Source organism: Dryobates pubescens, chromosome 24, assembly GCF_014839835.1.
Source record: "Dryobates pubescens isolate bDryPub1 chromosome 24, bDryPub1.pri, whole genome shotgun sequence".
NCBI classification, from domain to species: domain Eukaryota; kingdom Metazoa; phylum Chordata; class Aves; order Piciformes; family Picidae; genus Dryobates; species Dryobates pubescens.
The window spans coordinates 15,778,552-15,801,417 of record NC_071635.1 but is presented as its reverse complement, the minus strand read 5'-3'; the positions used below and the strand labels follow the sequence as shown (position 1 = coordinate 15,801,417).

Genomic DNA, 22,866 nt, shown 5'->3' with positions numbered 1-22,866 from the left:
CTTAAACACTTCCAGGGATGGGGACTCCACCACCTCCCTGGGCAGCTCATCCCAGTGGCCAATCTCTCTTGCTGGGAAGAATTTCTTCCTCACAGCCAGTCCAAACTTTCCCTGGCACAGCTTGAGACTGTGTCCTCTTGTTCTGTTGGTGATTGCCTTGGAGAAGAGACCAACCCCCACCTGGCTACAGCCTCCCTGCAGGGAGTTGGAGAGAGCAAGAAGGTCTCCCCTGAGCCTCCTCCTCTGCAGGCTAAGCAACCCCAGCTCCCTCAGCCTCTCCTCACAGGGCTGTGCCCCAGACCCCTCCCCAGCCCTGTGCCCCAGCCCCCTCCCCAGCTTTGTTGCCCTTCTCTGGACACCTTCCAGCAGCTCAACCTCTTTCCTACCCTCAGGAGCCCAGAGCTGGACACAGGACTCAAGCTGTGGCCTCAGCAGTGCTGAGCACAGGGCAGAATGACCTCCCTGCTCCTGCTGGAGGAAGGTCTAGTGAAAGGTGTCCCTGCCCATGGCAGGGAGGTTGGAACTAGATGGTCTTTAAGATCCCTTCCAACCCAAACCATTCTTTGGTTCTGTGGGGCTGCAAGCAGCACATGCTTAGTGATCATAGAATCACCAAGGTTGGAAAAGACCTCAAAGACCATCAACCTGTCACCCAAGACCTCTTGCCTGCTAGACCATGGCACCAAGTGCCACATCCAATCCCCTCTTGAACACCTCCAGGGATGGGGACTCCACCACCTCCCTGGGCAGCTCATTCCAACAGCTACCAACTCTCTCTGGGAAGAACTTTCTCTTCCCCTCCAGCCTCAACCTCCCCTGGCACAGCTTGAGACTGTGTCCTCTTGTTCTGCTGCTGGGGGCCTGGCAGAAGAGCCCAACCCCCAGCTGGCTCCAACCTCCCTTGCTGTAGGGAGCAAGAAGGTCTCCCCTGAGCCTCCTCTTCTGCAGGCTAAGCAATCATACCTCAGCTCTGCAGTGCTCTCTGGAGTTTGCTTAGCACCAGTGAGGATTAGACCCTGAAAGGGGACTAAGTAATTGTTGAGAAGCAGATTTATCCCCAGCTTGCAGATCCTGGTCCCTCTTCACAGCCACATGGAAGGGTTTGATGTCTGGCTTGCTGTGGGCTACAAACAGCAAGCACTGAGGGTGCTGCCTGGTGCCTGGGACGTAGCTGTGCAAACCTGAAAGGTAGATATGGCCTGAAGTGCAGGCTCAGGCTGCTAGAATGCTATGGGTTTGCTCCCTGGGCACTTAACTAGCGTGTGAGAGCTGGGTAACAGCTGTGAGCCAGGCTTGGAAAGCAATTTGACCTTTAAGTGGTTTAGTTTTCTAGATCCTGAGGGTTCTGGCTGAGTGCTGGGAGCTTTGCTGGCTGTGTTCTCAGGACTGCTGCTCAGTCTCTCCCAGTAGCTGGAGTGTTCTGCCTCCATCTTCAAGGTCTTTTCCAGCCTGGACAAGGCTGTGTTCCCGTGGTGTGGTTCCATCCTGGCTAAGCCCCCAGCAGTGAAATCTGCCGGGGTGGGGAAGCCTCCCCTGAGGCCGGCGGCTGGGTGAGGATTTCATTGTTGGGCTTTGTGTGTCTATTTCAGTCCCATCCCACAAGCCAGGAAGGAACACAGGGAGGGGTTTGTGTTGTGCCTCTGTTCTTGCCCTGCTTGCTGGGGCTGGCCTGAGTTGTCAGTGGCAGCTGCCTGTGGAATAGAATAGAGTAGAATAGAATAGAGTAGAATAGACCAGACCAGACCAGGTTGGAAGAGACCTTCGAGATCAAGTCCAACCTATCACCCAACACCACCTGATCAACTAACCCATGGCACCAAGCACCCTATCAAGTCTCCTCCTAAACAGCTCCAGTGATGGCAACTCCACCACCTCCCTGGGCAATCTCTCTCTGTAGAATTTCTTCCTCACCTCCAGCCTAAACCTGCCCTGGTGCAGCTTGAGACTGTGTCCTCTTGTTCTGGGTGCCTGGAAGAAGAGCCCAACCCCCACCTGGCTACAGCCTCCCTTCAGGTAGCTGCAGACAGCAATGAGGTCTCCCCTGAGCCTCCTCTTCTCCAGGCTGAACACCCCCAGCTCCCTCAGCCTCTCCTCACAGGGCTGTGCCCCAAGGAGTTTGCTGCCTCCTCCCCTTCATGCAGGCTGCAGCAGTCTGCTTTGGTTTCATCTGCTCTGCACTTAACCAGTTTGAGTTCAGGCCAGCAGTGCAGGAGTGCTGCTCCTGTCCTTGGGCACAAGCTGTGCTGTGCAGCACTGGTTAGCAGGCCTGGCACCCCTGCAGGCTGCAGCAGCATGACTTTGGGAGACAGGCTTTCCAGAGGAGGTATTTCTGGCAGTGGCATCAGATAACTCTGTCTCTTCAAATGCCTGCCAAGAAGTGAGCTGTGTGTGAGCCTGACCATAGGTCATCTCAGTGAGTTCTTTTGCAGCTTGGGCTTCTTGAGTGTGGTGGCAGTTTGTACTCTGGAGCTGAGGGCAGTCACCACAGCACCCTTCACGCTCAGGAAGGCTGTGGGCTGCTCCTGAGCTCAGCATGGAAGCCAGGGTGATGACAGCAGAGCCTCTTCTCCAGGCTGAACACCCCCAGCTCCCTCAGCCTCTCCTCACAGGGCTGTGCCCCAGACCCCTCCCCAGCTTCATTGCCCTTCTCTGGACACATTCAAGTGTCTCAATGTCCTTCTTAAACTGAGGGGCCCAGAACTGGACACAGGATTGAAGGTGTGGCCTAAGCAGTGCTGAGCACAGGGCACAAGGACTTCCCTGCTCCTGCTGGCCACACCATTCCTAATGCAGGCCAGGCTGCCCTTGGCCCTATTGGCCCCCTGGGCACACTGCTGGCTCATGTTCAGCCAGCTGTCAATCAGCACCCCCAGGTCCTTTTCTGCCTGGCTGCTCTCAGCCACTCTGCCCCCAGCCTGTAGCTCTGCCTGGGGTTGCTGTGGCCAAAGTGCAGCCCCTGGCACTGGGACTTGTTGAATGCCATCCTGTTGGCCTCTGCCCATCTGTCCAGCAGGATGACAGAATTCCATACAGGCTGTTTTGTTTTGATGACAATTTCTTGCTGTACCTCTCCTGTGCCTCCAAAATGCCTTCAGCCTGGGAGAAAATACTACTGCTGTTATTTTCTTCTCAGGTAACAGGGCTTGGAGCTGGAGGAGGGGAGATTGGAAGTGGAGATTAGGAAGAAATTCCTGAGAGTGAGGGTAGGGAGACACTGCAACAGGTTGCTCAGGGAGGTTGTGGATGCTCTCTCCCTGGAGGTCTTCAAGGCCAGGTTGGACACAGCATCAAGGAAAGTGTGGCCAGCAGGGCTGGGGAGGTTCTTCTCCCCCTTTCCTCTGCCTTGCTGAGACTACAGCTGCAATCCTGTGTCTACTTGTGGGCTCCCTAGTTCAAGAGAGACAGAGAGCTGCTGGAGAGAGTCCAAGGGAGAGCCACAAGGAGGATTTGGGGACTTGAGCATCTCCCCTGTGAAGAGAGACTGAGAGCCCTGGGGGTGGTTAGCCTGGAGAGGAGCAGGCTGAGAGGGATCTGATGAGGATGATTAGGGGACTTGAGCATCTCCCCTGGGCAGAGAGACTGAGAGCCCTGGGGGTGGTTAGCCTGGAGAGGAGCAGGCTGAGAGGGATCTGATGAGGATGATTAGGGGACTTGAGCATCTCCCCTGGGCAGAGAGACTGAGAGCCCTGGGGGTGGTTAGCCTGGAGAGGAGCAGGCTGAGAGGGATCTGATCAATGCCTCTCAATAGCTGAGGGGCAAGGGGAGAAGGCCAAGCTCTGTTGGGTGGTGTGCTGTGGTAAGCCAAGGAGCAATGGACACAAACTTGAACGTAGGAGATCTCACCTCAACAGGAGGAGAAACTTCCCTGGTGTGAGGGTGCTGGAGCCCTGGGGCAGGCTGCCCAGAGAGGTGGTGGAGTCTCCTGCTCTGGAGCCTTCCCAGGCCCACCTGGATGCATCCCTGTGCAGACTGCCCTGGGTGCCCCTGCTCTGGCAGGGGGGGCTGGACTCTGCTGATCTCTGGAGAGGTAGAGTCTCTAACGTGCTCCAGCCTCTAACGTTCTGTGACTGTACCCTGCTGTGGCAGCAGGTGACCCTTGCCCACGGCGGGGGGGGTTGGAAGGCGATGATCTTCGCGTTCCCTTCCAACCCAAAGCGTTCCGTGGCTGTCTGCAGCCGGCTGGTACAGCTTTGCCAGCGTCTGGGTTCCGGAAGCCAACCCTTTCTTTGCCCTTCTTGCAGCCCCGGCCGCCGCCGCCGCCACGGCCGCCGCCATGGAGGTGGTGTCAGCGGAGGTCAACAGCCTGCTCCCTGAGGAGATCATGGACACCGGCATCGCTCTGGTGGAGGAGGACGGCATCGAGGCGGTCATCGTGTCCTCCTCCGTGCCGGACTCCATCCCCATGGAGACAGAACTGGAAGACATGGTGACGGTGAGCTCGGCCGGCGACGCCTCCGCCGCGGTCACCATCAAGACGGAGGAGCCGGACGTGCCGGTGAGCGCCGCGGCCCCCAAAGCCGACGTGGCGGCCGTGGTCAAGTCGGCCTTCCCCGGCGGCCTGCGCAAGCTGGGCGCCCAGAGCCCCGTCACCATCTCGGCCAACCAGATCATCCTGAACAAGGCCGGCGCCGACATCAAGATAGGCGGCCAGAGCCTGAAGCCGGAGGGGCAGAAGCTGATCGTGACCACCCTGGGCAAGACCGGGCAGCCCATCGTGCTGGCGCTGCCCCACAGCCAGCTGCCCCCGCCGCAGAAGCCGGCGGCCCAAGCCCAGAGCGGCGACTCCAAGGTCCAAGGGCAGCCCATCAAGGTGGTCCTGGGGGGCCGGTCGGAGGCCAAGCCGGTGGTGGGCGTCTCGGCCCTGCCGCAGGGCGGCCAGCTGATCAACGCCGCGGCCCAGCCCTCCGTCCTGCAGACCCAGCAGCTGAAAACAGTGCAGGTAACCCCGGCTCTGCTGCTGAGGCAGCTCGGGAGCAGGGGGCTGGGGGGCGGAGGTGGTGGGGGTGGTGTGGCAGCCGGAGTCCCCTTCCTTCGCTGGCTGGCACCTGGCGGCTCTCCGGCTCCGCGCGGGCTCCTCGTGTTGAGCAGCGCAGCGCTGCCCTTACCCCACGCCTCCAGCTCGGCCTGAGTTGGCTGTTTGATGCCCTTTTACCTCTAGCTACTCCCTAGAAGCTCAGGGCTTGCCTCAGAGGAAACCAGCAAATGGAAGAGAGCTTTCCCAGTCCTTTCATGTACCTCCTGTGTGCTCTCAGGAAGACTGAAGGGAACTCTCTCTCTCTGCCTGTTGTTCTCTGTGCTGCTTCACTCCCCTAGCTTCTGCCTGCTTCGTGTAACCTGTGGACATAAACCCTCTGCAAAAAGCTTCCAGCCTCTGGAAAAGAGCAGAAAGGTAGAGCTGGTCTGCCTCAGGCCTGCCTGAGCTTCTTAATGGCTACTGGTAAGCTGGGTGCTACCCATAAGCTTAAGGACGCTGAAGGGCCTCGTTCCCCATCTCTGGCAGTGGCTCTTGAGATACTTGGAACCACAGAGGGCTCTGAGATTGGTGTTGCAGAGCCTTGGGCTGTGACCCCAGGGCTCTGATTTTCACCTGGGGCACGGCAGAAGTAAATGGGAGTGAGGGTTTAGGTGGTGTTCTGTAGCTGGCAGCGGGGCAGAAGGAAGACCTCAGGGAAGGGAAGGAAAAGTGGAACTCCGTGCAGGTTGTGATGGGAGGAAATGGTTTCACAGCCTAAATTCCAGAGGCCAAGGAAGAAATTCCAGAGGCCAAGGAAGAAATTCCAGCCCCTACCAAAAACCTAATTTGCTGCACATGAAATAAGAAGGGTGAACTTCCAAGCATGGCCTTAGCTGAATGGCAAGGCCCTGGCTTGCATGGCAGCCACTCTCAAGCTGGTTTTGAAGGTGCAGCTCATCCTTGCACCAATCTCTGCTTTCTCCCTTTGTATTTTTGGGGTTCCTGCATCCTGCCTGGGGGAAAGGTGTTGAGTGATGGCTGTGTGAAACACAGCCAACTCCCTGAGTGCCTTTTATTGTTGGACCTGGCTCCTTACTGCAAAGGTTGCCATTAGAGCTGTCAGAGGAGCCTCTGCTCTTGGCTCAGCACAGGAATGTTTAGGAGTGGGTCAGTGCCTCTTAGCTTGGCTTCAGTTAGTCACTGCCAAGTGGCAGGTACAGGAAACTGAGGAGAGTGCCTTAGCTGAGATGTGCTTTTGCTTGCATGAGCTTAGCTGTGCCATCAGTGACTGAAATGCAGTGACTTGGTGATTTGTCCTCTGCTTTTTGCCACCCTTTGGGGCTTTTGCCTCCATTTCTACATCTGCTTAACTGCAGTGGGAGGAAGCTGTCCTGCTGTGATCTCTCTGTTAAACCTTTGCTCCCATTTGCAGAGCACCTGGTATGGGCATGTCATCACACCATGCAGTGGTTTGGGATGGAAGGGACTGTAAAGGTCATCTAGTTCCAGCCCCCTGCCATGGGGGCTGCCATTGTTCAGGGTGCAGCCTGGCTTTGGAACACTTCCCTTCCATGGCTTTCCTGGGCAACCTTGGCCAGTGCCTCACCACCCTCCTGGGGAAGAATTTCTACCTCCTGGGGAAGAATTTCTACCTCATGTCTCATCTGAATCCAGCTTCTTCCAGCTGGAAGCCATTCCCCCTTGTTCTGTCACTCCAGACCTTTGTATGAAGTCCCTCCCCAGCAGCTTTCCTGTAGCCCCCTTGGAAGGCTGGTCTAAGGTCTCCATGGAGTCTTCTCCAGGCTGAACAGCCCCAGCTCTCTCAGCCTGTCCCAGCTGGAGGTGCTCCTGCTCTTGGATGATCTTCATGGCCTCCTCTGGCCCCACTCAAGCAGGTCTGTGTCTTTCATATGCTGGAGGCCACACAGGCCTCTGGGTGGGGTCTGAGCAGAGCCAAGGGGCAGAATCCCACCCTTGACCTGCTGCCCACACTGCTGGGCACGCAGCCCAGGATACAATTGGCTTTCTGGGCTAAGATGCCACACTGCTACCTCACATTGTTTCCCATCCACCAGCAGCCCTAACTGCTTCTCAGGGCTGCTCTTGAGCCATCTTCCACCCAGCCTGGATTTGTTCTTGGGATTGCCCTGACCCAGCTAGAGGACCTTGCACTTGGCTTTGAACTTCATGAGGCTGGCATGGGCCCACTTCTTGAGCCTGTCCAGGTCCCACTGGATGGATCCCTCCCCTGCAGCATGTCAGCCACCCCACACAGCTTGGTGTCCCTGGCAGACTTGCTCAGGGTGCCTCACTCCCACTGTCCATGTTGCTGATGAAGATGTTGCACAGCACTGGTCCCAGTACTGAGCCCTGAGGAGCACCACTCACCATTGGGCTCCACTTGAGGATGAAGCCATTGACTGCAGCTCTTTGAGTACAATCAAGCCAATTCCCTGCTCACTGAGTTGGAGACATGGATGGTGTCAAACACTTTGCCCTAGTCCAGATGCATTACATCAGTTGCTCTTTCCTTTTTCACCAGCACTTAACCACAGCCTAGAACTGTTTGGGTTGGAAAAGCCCTCTAAGGCCATGGAGTCCAGCCTTCAACCCAACACCACCATGGCCACCAAACCATAGCCACCCAGTGCCTTGGCCACACATTTCCTGAACACCTCCAGGGATGGGGACTCCACCACCACCCTGGGCAGCCTGTTCCCATCCCTCACCTCTCTGGCAGCAAAGAAACCTTTCCTCCTCTCCAACCTAACCCTCCCCTGGCACAATTTTAGGCCATTTTCTCTCATTCAGTCACCTGAGACTAGGGAGAAGAGGCCAACTCCCACCTGGCTCCAACCTCCTCTCAGGGAGCTGCAGAGAGCAATGAGCTCTCCCCTCAGCCTCCTCTTCTCCACACTCACCACCCCCAGCTCCCTCAGCTGCTCCTCCCCAGCTCTGTTCTCCAGACCCTTCCCCAGCTTCCTTGTCCTTCTCTGGACCAGTTCCAGCCCCTCAATGTCCTTGCTGGAGTGTGGGGCCCAAATCTGAAACCAGTCCTCAAGGTTTCCTCAAGGAAACCAGGCCTCCTCAGTGCTGAGCCCTGGGGCACCATCACTTCCCTCCTCCTGCTTTCTTGGCCACCTGGGCACACTGCTGGCTCTTCTCCAGCCAGCTCTCAACCAGCACCCCCAGGTCCTTTCCAGGCACTCTGCCCCAAGCCTGGAGCCTTCATGGGGTTGTTGTGGCCCAAGTGCAGGACTTGGCTCTGTTAAACCTCATACAAAATGACCTCAGCCCATCCAGCCAGCCAGGCCAGATGCCTCTGCACAGCCTTCCTACCCTCAAGCAGCTCAACACTTCCACCCTGTTTAGTGTCATCTGCAAACTCACTGAGGCCACCAAACTTGTCAGGCACCATCTGCCCTCAGTGAAGCTCTGCTGGCTGTCACCATTCACCTCCTTCCATGCTCTGTGCTCTAGCATGGTTTCCAGGAGGATCTGCTCCATGATCTGCACAAAAATGCAGGAAGGCAAAGTTCCCTGGGTTCCAAAGACCCAGGACTGCAGGGAGGAGGATGGCAAATGGCATTGCCCAGGCACTGCCTTTTCCTCTGGGAGGTTTCCAAAGGATCAGAGAGATGGGGTCAGGGAGGGAGTCATGGTCTGCCTTGTCAGGGCTGAGGGGAGGTAACCCTTGCTTGGAGGCCCTGGCTCTTTTACCCCTTCATCCTCAACAAGCCTCTTAACCTTGCAGTAAGTGGCACAGGAGGCTGTGAAGCCTCCTAGGGGCCTTGTGTAAGGTAGCCAACACTGGTCCCTGGCAGCCCAGAGCCAGCTGAGTGCTGAGCTGCAGCCCAGAGCAGGGAGAGCAGCAGCACAGGGAGGGGATTCTGCCCCTCTGCTCTGCTCAGTGCCCACCTGCAGGCAGTTCTGCACAAGAAGGACCTGGAGCTGCTGGAGAGGGTCCAGAGGGCTGAAGCACCTGTCCTGTGGGGCCAGGATGGGAGAGCTGGGGCTGTTCAGCCTGGAGAAGAGAAGGCTCCAGGGAGACCTCAGAGCAGCCTTCCAGTACCTGAAGGGGCTTCAGGAGAGCTGGGGAGGGACTTTGGACAAGGGCTGGGAGTGCCAGGCTGAGGAACAATGGCTTGGAGCTGGGAGAGGAGAGACTGAGAGTGGAGATGGGGAAGGAATTGTTGGCAGTGAGGCTGGGGAGCCTCTGGCACAGGCTGCCCAGGGAGGCTGTGGCTGCCTCCTGCCTGGAGGGGTTCAGGGCCAGGCTGGATGAGCAAGCTGGGGCTGGTGGGAGGTGTCCCTGCCCATGGCAGGGGGGTTGGAACTGGATGATCTTTGAGGTCCCTTCCAACCTAAACCAGCCTCTTGCAGGTTTGTGAGTCAGCTCCTGCAGATGCCAGGCAGCACAGCAGCTCCCCTGGCTGCTGCCAAGTTGATTGTTCAAAGAGTAGATGACAAAGAGCCCTCTTCAGTTCTCTTTGCATCCTCCCTGCTGCACAGGCTTCGCGGGTCATTAGAGAGCCTCGTTTGGCCTTGCTGTGATCTCATTGTGAGGTCTGAAACCTCAGCACTTGAGAAGAGGCACAGCTGCCAGAGCTGAGCACAGTGCTGCTTGGAATCTGCTGCCTCTCTGACTCCAGGTGTAGAGCTGTGGGGCTGGGAGGTGCCAAACCTGGCAGGACCTTGGGCTTCGTGTCCATGCAGAGGTTGTTTGTCTTTTACTGCCCTTTGGCAGCTTGTCCTGGCTTAGTTGAAACCCCTGCCCTGGGTGTGGGGACCAAAGTGGATGTGTAGCTAACAGTTCCTCCCAGAAAGAGAGGTTGCCCCCTGGAATGAGCTGCCCAGGGAGGTGGTGGGGTCACTGCCCCTGGAGGTGTTCAAGAAGAGCCTGGAAGAGGCACTTGGTGCCATGGTCTGGTTGATTCCCCATCACTGGAGGTGTTTAGGAAGAGCCTGGATGGGGTGCTTGGTGCCATGGTTGAGTTGATTAGATGGTGTTGGGTGAGAGGTTGGAGGAGAAAGTTCTTCCCAGAGAGAGTTGTTTGCCATTGGGATGTGCTGCCCAGGGAGGTGGTGGAGTCCCCATCCCTGGAGGTGTTCAAGAGGGGCTTGGATGTGGCACTTGGAGCCATGGTCTAGTAGTCAGGAGGTCTTGGGTGACAGGTTGGACTTGGATGATCTCTGAGGTCTTTTCCAACCTTATTGATTCTGTGGTTCTGTGATCTCAAAGGGCTTTTCCAGCCTGGTTTATTCTATTCTGTTAGTTAGGGTTGTGTGATTGGTTGGACTTGATGAGCTTGGAGGTCTCTTCCAGCCTGCTTGCTGCTGTGTGACAGAAGCAGAGAGCAAGTGGATCTGCTTCCAGCCTGTGGCTGCTGGCTGTGTGCTCTGCTGCTGTGCTGCCTCAGCCCCAGTGCCTGCAGCAGCAGGCTGACCTTGCAGATGACTCTCCAGCCAGATGTCCAGACCCATCACTGTTGCTGTCACTGAGCTAGTCTGACTTGAACCTGCCTTGGTGTGGTGAGTGGCTCTTGCAGGGGCACAGCTGCTCTGCCATGCCTGTGGCTTCACCTGCTCACAGAGGAGTGCCCTGGAGTGCTCCCTCCCCTCAGAGCAAGCTCCTGTTCCTAGCTCAGCCTTTCCACCTTCTCAGGAGCAGGCTCTCCTCTCCCTGCAGGCCCAGGCTGGCCTTGTCACAATTCCCTGGGGGCTGGCTCCCATGGAGTGGACTTGCAGTGTGGCAGCAGGCTGTGGCTGTTGAGTTGGTGAGAGCTCCATGTGCCCTGGGACAGCTGGAGGCTGAGGCCAGCCCTAGGCACTTGGGTGTTTGGGAGCTCCCATAGTGACCTTCTCAACACAGTCAGTCTCTTGCCTTCTGCAGGGGGAAGGCTGCTCTGTGCTTCTGAAGATCATTTCCTTAGGTCCCAGCCTGTTGCCCCAGGAAGTATTTCAGCAGTCTGATTCAAAATAACTTGCAGAGAGGGTGCTTGGCTCACATGGGCAGAGGGCTGACCTTAAGCTGCTTCTGCTTCCTACAGGCAGTAGCTGAGCTGACCTTAAGCTTCTTGTGGGTCCTCCAGGCAGTGGCTGAGGGCTCCAGAGAGCTTGCTCCTGCTGAAGCATCACAGGGGGCACTCTGTCACCTCAGTCATCACCTCTGGTCCCTCCAGCAGTAGCAAGCTTCCCACCAGTGCCTAGAAGGCTTTCACAGGTAGCTGGAGTTACCAGCTCCTCAGCAAGGCTGACTTGGCAGCAGGGAGGAGCAGGAGGATGCCAGAGGACCAAGGGCTGTTCATCAGCTGCAGCCAATGTTTGCCATGTTTCCTGAGCCCTGAGGGGGATTCACTCATTGCAGAACCACAGAGCTGGCAGGGCTGGAAGGGAGCTCCAGGCTCAGCCAGCCCCAGCCCCTGCCCTGGGCAGGGACACCTCACACCACAGCAGGTTGCTCACAGCCACCTCCAGCCTGGCTGCAAACACCTCCAGCCAGGAGGCTTCCACCACCTCCCTGGGCAGCCTGGGCCAGGCTCTCACCACCCTCCTGGGCAGCAACTTCTTCCTCACAGCCAAGCTCCAGCTCCCCACTTCTACTTCTGCTCCAGCCCCCCCACTCCTATCCCTCCCTCACCCCCTCCAAAGTCCCTCCCCAGCTCTCTTGCAGCCCCCTGCAGCTCCTGGGAGGCCACCAGAAGGTCTCCTGGGAGCCTTCTCCTCTGCAGCCTGCACAACCCCAACTCTCTCAGGCTGCCTCCATAGGAGAGGTGCTCCAAGCCCTTTTGTTCAACTCCCTTCAGGAGCAAACAGTTGACCCAAAAAGCAGGGGGGGTTTATTTGAGCAGGACATTGCAAGCCAGGGGGAAGCAGGGTGGGCCTGTGGTGAGCAGCTTTTGGGGGGGTGGATTTTGACTTCTCTTGTGGTTTGTGCAGTACTGGCTGTTAGCAGGCAGCTAGTGATCTGCACATGGTCATGGAAGTCATGCAAGCACACTCATTGAGTGTGACTGGGAAACAACTGCAGCTGCCCAGGGCTGGCTGGGCCTGGGGGGTGCTGATGGCCTTCTGAGCCAGGCTTTGCCCTCCCTTTGGTGCAGCCTGTTCCAGTAACTCCTTATGGCAGGGCAGGGCTGACTGCAGCAGAGGACATGAGCAATCAGGCAGAGGAAAGGTGGGAAACTTATCAGGGGTGAAAATTTCCCCTCAGAACGTGTTGGGGAGAATGTTTGCTCCTCTGCCCCCTTGGGGTGTGCTGAGAGGGCACTCAGGTGCCTGGGAGGTGGATTTGGCAGCTGGGCTGGCAGGGAAGCTTCCTCCTTCCACCACTCTTGTTTCCAGCCCTCACTTAATGTGTCTTCAGGAAGGCCCCAGCCTTGGCTTCTCTCTTCCATTTGAAGCCTTTCTCCTGCTGTGCCACCTGTGAAGCAGCTCCTGTGGCCTGAGCACAGCACAGCTGGGCAAGAGACAGCCACCTGCCAGTGCTCTGAGGGGCAGGAGTCATAGGGTGGGTGAGGTTGAAGGGGTCTTAAAGCTCATCCAGGCCATGGGCAGGGAGACCTCCCACCAGCCCCAGCTTGCTCAGGGCCTCATCCAGCCTGGCCTTCAACACCTCCAGGCAGGAGGCAGCCACAACCTCCCTGGGCAGCCTGTGCCAGAGTCTCCCCAGCCTCACTGCCAACAATTTCTCCCTCATCTCCACTCTCAATCTCCCCTTTCCCAGCTCAAAGCCATCCTGGCACTCCCAGCCCTTGTCCAGAGTCCCTTCCCAGCTCTCCAGGAGCCCCTTCAGGTACTGGAAGGCTGCTCTGAGGTCTCCCTGAGCCTTCTCCAGGCTGAACAGCCTCAGCTCTCCCAGCCTGGCCCCACAGGGGAGGTTCTGCAGCCCTCTGATCATCCTCATGATCTCCTTTGTACCCTCTCCAGCAGTCTGTCTGTCTTGTGCTGGGGGCCCCAGAGCTGGAGGCAGTGCTGCAGGTGGGGTCTCAGCAGAGAGAGAGCAGAGGGGCAGCCTCCCCTCCTGGTTCTGCTGCTCCTTTCTGGCCCTGCCTGCTGTCAGAGCTCCTTATTGTTGCCTCCCTTGCCTGGGCACAGCTCAGGCACACAGAGCTGGCATGGGAAGGCTGGAGGATGCCCAGTGCCAACTCAGGTGTGCTCTCCAGCTTCCCTGGCCCTGCTGTGGCTGTGCTGCTGGCAGAGCCTCACTGGTGTCCTTTGCAGGGCAGCTGGGGAACTCATTTTGTGCTGCTGAATGCCTGGAATGTTTTGGTGTTACTCTGCTGTGCAGGAGATGTTTTCAGTCAGCAAATTCTATAAATAGGGCTCTGTGTAGGACAGCCCCAAGTCCAGCCCCCTCAGTGCCTTCCTCCAAGCACTCACAGCTTGCTTCAGCTTGCTCTTCAAAGCAGCTGGCAGCTCTGGGGCTTTGCACCCCAGTGAGGTTTCCCCAGCTGCTTGAGTCACAAAGGTGGTTCTGCACCTTTGAGAGGTGTTGCAGAGCACAGTATGGAACAGAGAATGAACCAGGTGGGCAAAGACCTCAGAGCTCACCAAGGGAGCTCTCACCCTGCACCATCTGAGCAACTCAACCATGGCTCCAAGGGCCTCAGCCAGGCTCTTCCTGAACACCTCCAGGGATGGGGACTCCACCACCTCCCTGGGCAGCACATCCCAGTGGCCAATCTCTCTTGCTGGGAAGATCAGCAAATGTTTCAGAGTCCTCCTATTTCAGTCCCTCAAGGGGGCAAATTTTGTCCTGGCTGGCAAAAGAAAAAAGAATCATAGAATCAATAAGGTTGGAAAAGACCTCAGAGATCAGCAAGTCCAACCTGGCACCCAACACCCCCTGACAGCTAAACCATGGCTCCAAGTATCACAGAATCACCAAGGGTGGAAGAGACCTCAAAGGTCATCGAGTCCAACCTGGCACCACAGAGCTCATGACTAGACCATGGCTCCAAGTGCCACATCCAATCCCCTCCTGAACACCTCCAGGGATGGGGACTCCACCACCTCCCTGGGCAGCTCATCCCAGTGGCCAATTCCTCTTGCTGGGAAGAGCAAGAGTGGCCCCCTCTCTCTGGGAAGAACTTCCTCCTCACCTCAAGTCCAAACTTCCCCTGGCACAGCTTGAGACTGTGTCCTCTTGTGCTGGGTGCTAGAGAGAACAGACCAACCCCTTCCTGGCTACAACCACCATTCAGGTAGTTGTAGAGAGCAATGAGGTCTCCCCTGAGCCTCCTCTTCTGCAGGCTAAACAACCCCAGCTCCCTCAGCCTCTCCTCACAGGGCTGTGCTCAAGGCCTCTCCCCAGCCTCATTGCCCTTCTCTGGACATGGTGCCACATCCAGTCCCCCCTTGAACACCTCCAGGGATGGAGACTCCACCACCTCCCTGGGCAGCTCATTCCAGTGGCCAATTGTTCTCTCTGGGAAGAACTTCTTCCTTACCTCCAGCCTAAACCTCCCCTGGCACAGCTTGAGACTGTGTCCTCTTGTTCTGCTGCTGGGGGCCTGGCAGAAGAGCCCAACCCCCAGCTGGCTCCAACCTCCCTGCAGGGAGTTGGAGAGAGCAAGAAGGTCTCCCCTGAGCCTCCTCTTCTGCAGGCTAAGCAACCCCAGCTCCCTCATCCTCTCCTCACAGGGCTGTGCCCCAGCCCCCTCCCCAGCCTTGTGCCCCAGCCCCCTCCCCAGCCTCATTGCCCTTCTCTGGACACCTTCCAGCAGCTCAGTGTCCTCCTTAAATCGAGGAGCCCAGAACAGGACCCAGGACCCAAGGTGAGGCCTCACCAGGAGTAACCTATTGTTTTTTAAAGCTTCAAATGCTGAGAGTTGTGCACTTAATGAGTTTGGGGGTTTTCTGTATGGACCAATGGCTTGCAGGAAAGCATTCCAGGGCCTTGAGGAGGAGGTTGGTTTGCAGAGAGGAAGACAGAAAGGCTGGAAGGGATTTGGGCCGTCCTGCTTCGGCGGCTTGGCTCTCTCTCAAGTGCAGTGGGGGCTGGCCTGAGCTCTGCAGGAGCAGCCAGAGGGGTGAGATGAGCAATGACTTCATGGTGGGCAGGTGTTGGCCCTCTCCCCCCACCACCACCACCTTTTTGCACTCCTGATGTTCTGCACAGTGATAACTCAGCTCCCACCTGCTCCCAGTTACTTTGAGACCCTTTCTCTCCTCCGTCTTTCAGATCGCAAAGAAGACTCGAACCCCAACTTCTGGCCCAGTCATCACCAAGCTGATCTTTGCCAAACCAATCAATAGCAAAGCTGTGACAGGGCAGACCACTCAAGTGTCACCAGTCATTGCAGGTTGTACTCCTTTGACTTGGTTTGCTTTGCCATGTTGGGTGTTGCTGTTCAAGGCTTGCTGGGTGCAGACCTGTGCCGGGGGTCCGTGCTGTGATGGGAGCTCTGCTCTTGGAAGTACCTCAAGCAACTGGGGGGGGGAGGGGGAAGGGAGGGAGGGGGAGGCAAAAATAAAACCCCCCAACCAATCAGCTGTGGATTTTGTTGGTAGAAGCAGGTGAATGCTGTTGGTGGTCCCTCTGCACACAGCTCACTTGGAGCTACCTTGGGGACTGCAGAATTTGATGGGGTTTTGCCTTTACTCCAAGATGATTTTACTGGCTGCAGCCTGGGGAGGAGGGGGAAGAGGAAACCCCCTCCCAAAGAGAGACAAGGCTGCTTGAGAAGCAGGCAAGCATTTGTCAGTGCATTGTATGAGCACCCAGGGGAGCAAGGAGACACCTGCTCTTGTGTTATTTGTAGCCCTTTGTGGTTGGACTTCCATGCAAGTACCAGCAGAAGTGTTGGGAGTGAAGCTGTGTGGTTGCTGTTAAGCTGCTCCCCTGCTTCAGATAGAATCACAGAAGGGGAAGGGTTGGAAGGGACCTCCAGACAATGAGCCCAACCCCTCTGCCACAGCAGGGTCACCCAGGGCAGGACACACAGGAGCACATCCAGGTGGGGTTTGAAAGTCTTCACAGAAGGAGGCTCCACAACCTCTCTGGGCTGCCTGCTCCAGGGCTCTGTCACCTTCACCACAAAGGTTTCTCTTCATGTGGAGGTGGAACCTCCTGGGTTCCAGTTGGTTCCTGTTGCCCTTGTCCTATCACTGGGCAGCACTGAAAGGAGCCTGGCACCTTCCTCCTGCCAGTCACCCCTCAGATATGTAGAGACAACAGCCTTCTCCAGACTAACCACCTCCAGCTGTCTCAGTCTTTCCTCACAGGAGAGATGTCCAAGTCCCCCCAGTCACTCTTGTAGCTCTCTGTTGGACACTCTCCAGTAGCTCTCTTGAGCTGGGGGAGCCTAAAACTGGACACAGTCTTCCAGGTGTGGTCTCACCAGGGCAGAGTAGAAGCATCCCAGAGCATCCCAGAATCACCAAAGGTTGGAAGAGACCTCAAAGATCATCGAGTCCAACCTGGCACCACAGACCCCAGGACTAAACCATGGCTCCAAGTGCCACATCCAATCCCCTCTTGAAGCACCACAGAAGAGTCTGAGAGAGTAGCTCAAGCAAATAAGGGCAGGTTCATCTCTTTGGGAAACAAAGCCATGTTTGTCTCCTGTAAGAAGCAGCACAATGAGATTAACCTCTCCCCTCCCCTCCAGCAGCTGATTACAGCAGTGGGCCTGATGTGTCCCTTGCTAAATTATCTCAAAAGGAGAAGCCAGAGTCACCCTCAGACCTTTGAAAGATGCCTTTAACTGCTTCCAGGGTGACCAACCCAAGGAGGCCTAAAACCTTTGCCACAGAGTTAACCATTTGTTAAGACTTGACAGGACTGGGCCTCCAAGGTGCTTTCAAACAGGCAGCTTCTGTCTCCTGCACTCAGACCTTTGCTAGGCACAAGTGAGTGGCACAGGACTGAAGCAATCATTTCCTTGAGTTGTCAGCTTGCCTGCAGCCCAATTTGTGTTTCAGGTGCAAGGGGGATTGCTCATTCTCCTCCCTGGCTTTTACCCTTTCTCAAACAAGAAAGCCAAACCCCAAAGGAGTCACTTGCAGCTGCATCACCTGTTCACAGAGTCACAGATTGCAGTGGTGTTGGAAGGGGCCTTCCAAGGTCATCTTGTCCAACCTTCCTGCAGGCAGCAGGGACACCTCCAGCTGGGTCAGGCTGCCCAGGGTCCCATGGAGTCTAATCTTCAATGGCTGCAGGGATGGAGACTCAACCACCTCCCTGGGCAACCTGTTCCAGTGTCTCCCCACCCTCCCTGTGCAGAACTTCCTCCTGATGTCCAACCTCACTCTGCCTTGCTCCACTTTCAAACCCTTGCCCCTTGTCCTATCCCTACAGCCCCTCCCCAGCCTGCCTGTAGGTTCCCTTCAGCTGTTGAAATGCAGCTCCAAGATCTCCCCAGAGCCTTCTCTTCTCCAGGCTGAACAGCCCCAGCTTTGTCATCTGGCAGTACATGAGTACTGCTAAACAAACAAGAGACACACCAGAAAGAGCATGGCTGGAAGAAGAGAATAGAGTAGAACTAACCAGGTTGGAAGAGTCCTTTGAGATCATCCAGTCCAACCTCTCCCCCAGCACCATCTGATCAACTCAACCATGGCACCAAGGGCCTCAGCCAGGCTCTTCTTAAACACCTCCAGGGATGGGGACTCCATCACCTCCCTGGGCAGCACATTCCCATGGCCAATAATTCCTTCCATGAAGAACTTTCTCCTCACCTCCAGCCTCAACCTCCCCTGGCACAGCTTGAGACTGTGTCCTCTTGTTCTGGTGCTGGGGGCCTAGGAGAAGAGCCCAACCCTCACCTGGCTACCACCTCCCTTCAGGTAGCTGTAGAGAGCAAGAAGGTCTCCCCTGAGCCTCCTCTTCTGCAGGCTAAGCAACCCCAGCTCCCTCAGCCTCTCCTCACAGGGCTGTGCTCCAAGAAGCTTGCTGCCTCCTCCAGAAGGAAGGGTCCAAATCCACCCTTGCCTGCCTCACATTTACAAGCAGACATGCCACCAAGTGCACCACTGCCCAGCTTTCAACTCACTGTCTTGGAAACTCCTCAGTGCCTGCCCCTGTGGGAGAAGCATCACTGGGAGGTGTTGATGCTGCCCTGCTGGAGAGGGAAATCTTTTCAAACCTCTGCTTTTCCTCTTGCCACCCCAAGCAGCCAGTGTGGCTTGCCAGCTTTAAGAAGGACATGGAGAGACTTGAATGTGTCCAGAGAAGGGCAAAGGCCTTGAGCACAGCCCTGTGAGGAGAGGCTGAGGGAGCTGGGGTTGCTTAGCCTGGAGAAGAGGAGGCTCAGGGGAGACCTTCTTGCTCTCTCCAACTCCCTGCAGGGAGGCTGTAGCCAGGAAGGGGTTGGTCTCTTCTCCAAGGCACCCAGCACCAGAACAGGAGGACACAGTCTCAAGCTGTGCCAGGGGCAGTTTAGGCTGGAGGTGAGGAGAAAGTTCTTCCCAGAGAGAGCTGTTAGCCGTTGAAATGTGCTGCCCAGGGAGGTGGTGGAGTCCCCATCCCTGGAGGTGTTCAAGAGGGGCTTGGCTGTGGCACTTGGAGCCATGGTTTAGTTGTCAGGAGGTGCTGGGTGCCAGGTTGGACTTGCTGAGCTCTGAGGTCTTTTCCAACCTTGGTGATTCTGTTCTCTGCTCGTTGTGGGCAGGGTGTAAGGTGGGTGCTGTGTTCTGGGTTGCTGTGCATGTTTCTGTCAGCCTCACCAATGTTTCTGACTGCCTGGGCACTCCTGCAAGCTGCACCTCTGGAAGGTTTGGCAGTGTGAGCAAGGAGATTCTCCTGGGGAAGCTCCAAGGGGTGCAGAGGGGATGTAGTGAGAAAGGGAAGGGTGCCCCCAGGAGAAAACAGCCTCAGAGCATTCAGTAGTGTGGGTGGTGGAATCCCCCCCCGCCCCAGACTGGCACTATTGAGGTTTGCAGGTGGCTTTAGCAGCTCCTGGTGCCTCTCTGCACTGTTTCTTAGGCTGTTTGAGAGCCACACAGAGCTCAGCTGAAGGCAGCTTTCCACTTGACTGAGTTGTCACCCCACTAGTCTGGGCTGGAAGGGTTGGGCTGCTGTGGGTTTTGTTTCTTGTCTTGAGAAATGCAGTCTAGGAGAGGGGGTGACAGAGAAGCTGGGACAGAAGGGAGTCTGAGAGGAAAGCTCTGTGGTGGTGGTGGGTTGAAAAACCACCCCAGTGGTCAAGCACTCTTTGGAAAGAAAGGCAGAAGTGTTGAGGGGGGGGGGGAGGGGAAGAAACTGCTTCTCACTCTGGGAGGCTTGTGGTGTTCCTAAGACTGATGTCAGCATTTGGAGCTGCTGGGCTTTGTGCAGGTAAAAGCAGGGAGCTTGAGGATGAGGTTTGCTTGCAGAGAGAGGGAGGGATCCTAACCCCCCCCCCACCAAACTGTTCTCATGAGGATCATAATGCTGTCAGGCAGTGAGGAGAAAACTCAGCACACAGCACAAGACAGGGAGGCAGCAAAACCTCAGGGGGGAGCGGAGGCAGAGCCAACAGCTTCACCTTGGTCACTGCCAGGTGGTTCAGTCCTGGTGGCTGAGGAGTTCAAAGGAAGCAGTCTCTCAGAGATGTTCAGGTTCTCTGGCCATTGGCAGCAGCCCAGGGAGTTCCTGGGAGAATCCAGCTGGGTGTTGGGTGCTCCAGGCAGGTGTGTAAGAGGGCTGCACACCTCAGGATGCTGCCCTGGCTTCAAGGAGTTTCCAGCTGAAGGGCTCACAAAGCCACAGGTGCATTTTGGGGGTTTGGAAGCACAAGGAAACTGCCTTTTCACTGGCAAGAATGCCAGTGATTTTCTTCTTGCCCATGTCCTTCCTGGCTGGTCACACTCCCAGCAGCAGGGCTCAGGTGTTCTATGTGCAGAGGAAAGTTTGCTTGGGAAGTGGATGTGGAGAGGGCTGACTGTGAGCTGATGGTGTCTTCGTTGTTTGTAGGTAGGGTTCTTTCACAGTCTGCTCCAGGAACACCACCAAAGACAATAACCATCTCTGAGAGTGGAGTCATTGGATCATCCCTGAGCACACCACCACAGCAGACACCAAATAAAATAGCTATCTCACCACTCAAATCCCCTAATAAGGTAAGGACCTGATTCTGGCTGCAGCCTCCCATCCCTCCTGCACAGTCAGCTGCCTGGGGCTCCCAGCTCCAAGCTGGTTAGGGATCTCCCTGCTCCAGAGCCTCCACTGCACATCCTGCTGCTCTGCAGCAATGGCCTGAGATAGACTTGGTGCTCCTGGTTCCCTTTCTGTGGTTTCAATAACCCTGCATTCCTGGCTTCCCATCCCTGCCAGTCCTTCAGCAGCCATTCCCAGAGCAGCTGTTCTCTCTTAGCCAGGTGCTCAAACCTCTGACTGCCTTCCTGAAACGTCCCCAGGCTGTTGAAGAGGAGACCTCAATGGCATGAAGAGCTCAGCACTCATTGCCCATCACCTGCAGGAATAACTTGGGTCTTCTCTAAGCACATCTGGAGGCAATCTGTAGTGGTCCTGGACAAGTAGTGAGCTGGAGACTGGCAGAGGGGGGCAGGAGCTCATCAGCCATCCTGAGCTGTGTTGCAGAGGAGTGTCGTGGTGACAACTTGCATTTGAGACTTGATCCCATTGTCTTGGGCAGAGGAGTACTGCTGGAGAAAGGAAGGGCCTGGAGGGAAGCATGGAAATGCTTTAGACAATGACAGAATCACAGAGTGGTTTGGGTTGGAAGGGTCTCCCAAAGGTCACCCAGTCCCAACCCCCCCTGCAGTCAGCAGGGACATCCTCCACTGGAGCAGGCTGCTCAGAGCCCTGTCCAGCCTCACCTTGACTACCTCCAGGGATGGAGCCTCAACCACCTCCCTGGGCAACCTCTTGCAGTGTTCCAGCACTAACAGCATGAACATCACCTACAAAATCTAGCCTGAGATGGAATAATTCCTTGGTGGGCCTGTGCTGCAGCTGTGGAATGTGACAGAAATGGAGTGCAGGGCTTGTGCTTGAGAGGTGTTAGCGAGGGGAGCACACTGAAGAAGGGAGAAATAACAGCTGGAACCAAAAGTGTCAGTGGGCAGGGGTGAAAAGGCTTCCTGGGGTTACATCTTGAATGGAGACTCAGAGAATTGTCAGGGTTGGAAGGGAGCTCAAAGATGATCCAGTTCCAACCCTCCTCCAGGGACACCTCACACCACAGCAGGTTGCTCACAGCCACCTCCAGCCTGGCTGCAAACACCTCCAGCCAGGAGGCTTCCACCACCTCCCTGGGCAGCCTGGGCCAGGCTCTCACCACCCTCCTGGCCAACAACTTCTTCCTCACAGCCAATCTCCAGCTCCCCCCTTCTACTTTTGCTCCATTCCCCCCAGTCCTGTCCCTCCCTGACACCCTCCAAAGTCCCTCCCCAGCTCTCTTGCAGCCCCCTGCAGCTCCTGCAAGGCCACCAGAAGGTCTCCTGGGAGCCTTCTCCTCTGCAGCCTGCACAACCCCAACTCTCTCAGGCTGTCTCCCCAGGAGAGGAGCCCCAGCTGCAGGGAAGTCACTCTGAGTATCTCCTGAAAGCAAATGGTTTCAAACAATGGGAGCTGGCTTCAAGTAGAAAGCACAAAGTGCAGAACCCGGAGTATAAAACCCAGCTGGAAAGGGTTGTGGCTCCACAGCACAGGGTGCTCAGACCCTGTGCTCTGCAGCAGGGCTCTCAGAAGCCTCTGTGGGGATCTGGGAAGTAGCCTGGGAGATGCAGATGTGCATTGCCTTCAGCTGAATCAGGAGTGTGAGGGGAGACTTTCATTGCTGTCCCCCAGCTCTTCTTTTCCGTTGTCCTTGGTGATGCCAGCTGCCAGGCTGGGGTTAGAAACTGCATCCTGACGGTGTTCAAGCTTCAATGGGCTGCTTTCCTGGCCAAAAAAAAACCCAACCCTTCACTCAGCCAAACAACAGAACAGCCCCAAAGCCAGCCAAGCAAGGCAGAGCAGCTGTGCTGGCTTTCTGCAGCACCTCTTGGTGCTGGGAGCCAGCAGTGCCTTGAAGCTTCTCCTGCGTCAGACCTGTGCCGGCTGCGAGCTCCTTCGCAGCCAGGACTCCTTTGTCCCGCTGGGGAGCCGTGCTTCCTCGAGGAAGGGGAAGTGTGTGTACAGAGGGTGGTGTCCTGTGCAGAGATTTAAACTGCTTCTTTGTTTTGCCAAGCAGCTAACAGTGGTGTCAGTGGCCTCCCAGCCTCCCAGCTCCCCCCAGAAGACGGTGGGCGTCCCACTGAATGTAGCGTTAGGACAGCAGCTCCTGACAGTGCAGCAGTCAGCACCCTCCTCCCCTGGCAAAGCTGTAGCCAACCACACAAGCACCCAGGTACAGACTGGTTTTTTCCTCTGTGTTCTAGCTTGCCTCTGTCTCCTCACTTGTGTGAAGCTGGAGCCTGAAGGGGTCAGTCCCAAGGGGCTCCTGTGCCGGGGGACAGGCAGAAGCGCTGCCCCGAGGAGCGCAGGCTGCTTCGGGCCGGGGCTGCAAACCACTGCAGCAAGCAGCTTTCCAACCTGGAAAGCTCCCCTTGCTGCTGCTTCCCATCTCCCAAGTCAGCTGGAAGGAAGGCTTCCTGTGGCACAAGGAAGAGTTCTTGTGATGGTTCTGTCTCTTCTACCAGTGTTTCTATCCCGCTGACCAGAGCGGCTTTGGAGCGTTCCTGAGGTTTCACAGCATGCAGCAGGTTGGAAGAGACCCTCAAAGGTCATCCTGCTCAGCCCCCTTTCAGCCAGCAGGGACACCTCCAACTACATCAGGTTGCTCAGGGCCTTATCAAGTTTGATCCTTGAATGGCTTCAGGCAGGGGGCCTCAACCACATCCCTGGGCAGCCTGTTCCAATATTTCACCACTTCCCTGGTGCAGAACTCCCTCCTGGTGCCCAGCCTAAATCTGCCCTGCACCTGCAATGATGGAATCACAGTCACCAAGGCTGGAAGAGACCTCAAAGATCATCAAGTCCA

At 56.5% G+C, this 22,866-nt stretch overlaps 1 protein-coding gene across 3 annotated transcripts in view; it reads left to right on the top strand.

Annotated features, from left to right (window-relative positions):
- The first annotated feature begins 4,257 nt into the window (after nucleotides 1-4,257).
- The window catches only part of LIN54 (lin-54 DREAM MuvB core complex component), a 37,809-nt gene continuing 19,200 nt past the window's right edge, over nucleotides 4,258-22,866 (top strand). The window contains exons 1-4 of one of the 3 annotated variants that reach the window (XM_054172724.1): nucleotides 4,258-4,939; nucleotides 15,141-15,261; nucleotides 19,854-19,999; nucleotides 22,078-22,233. In XM_054172724.1, coding sequence (XP_054028699.1) covers nucleotides 4,274-4,939; nucleotides 15,141-15,261; nucleotides 19,854-19,999; nucleotides 22,078-22,233 — 1,089 coding nt within the window. In that variant the 5' untranslated portion in view covers nucleotides 4,258-4,273. The remainder of the gene's footprint in view (nucleotides 4,940-15,140; nucleotides 15,262-19,853; nucleotides 20,000-22,077; nucleotides 22,234-22,866) is intronic. The other 2 variants (XM_054172725.1, XM_054172728.1) reach the window with 2 other exon arrangements.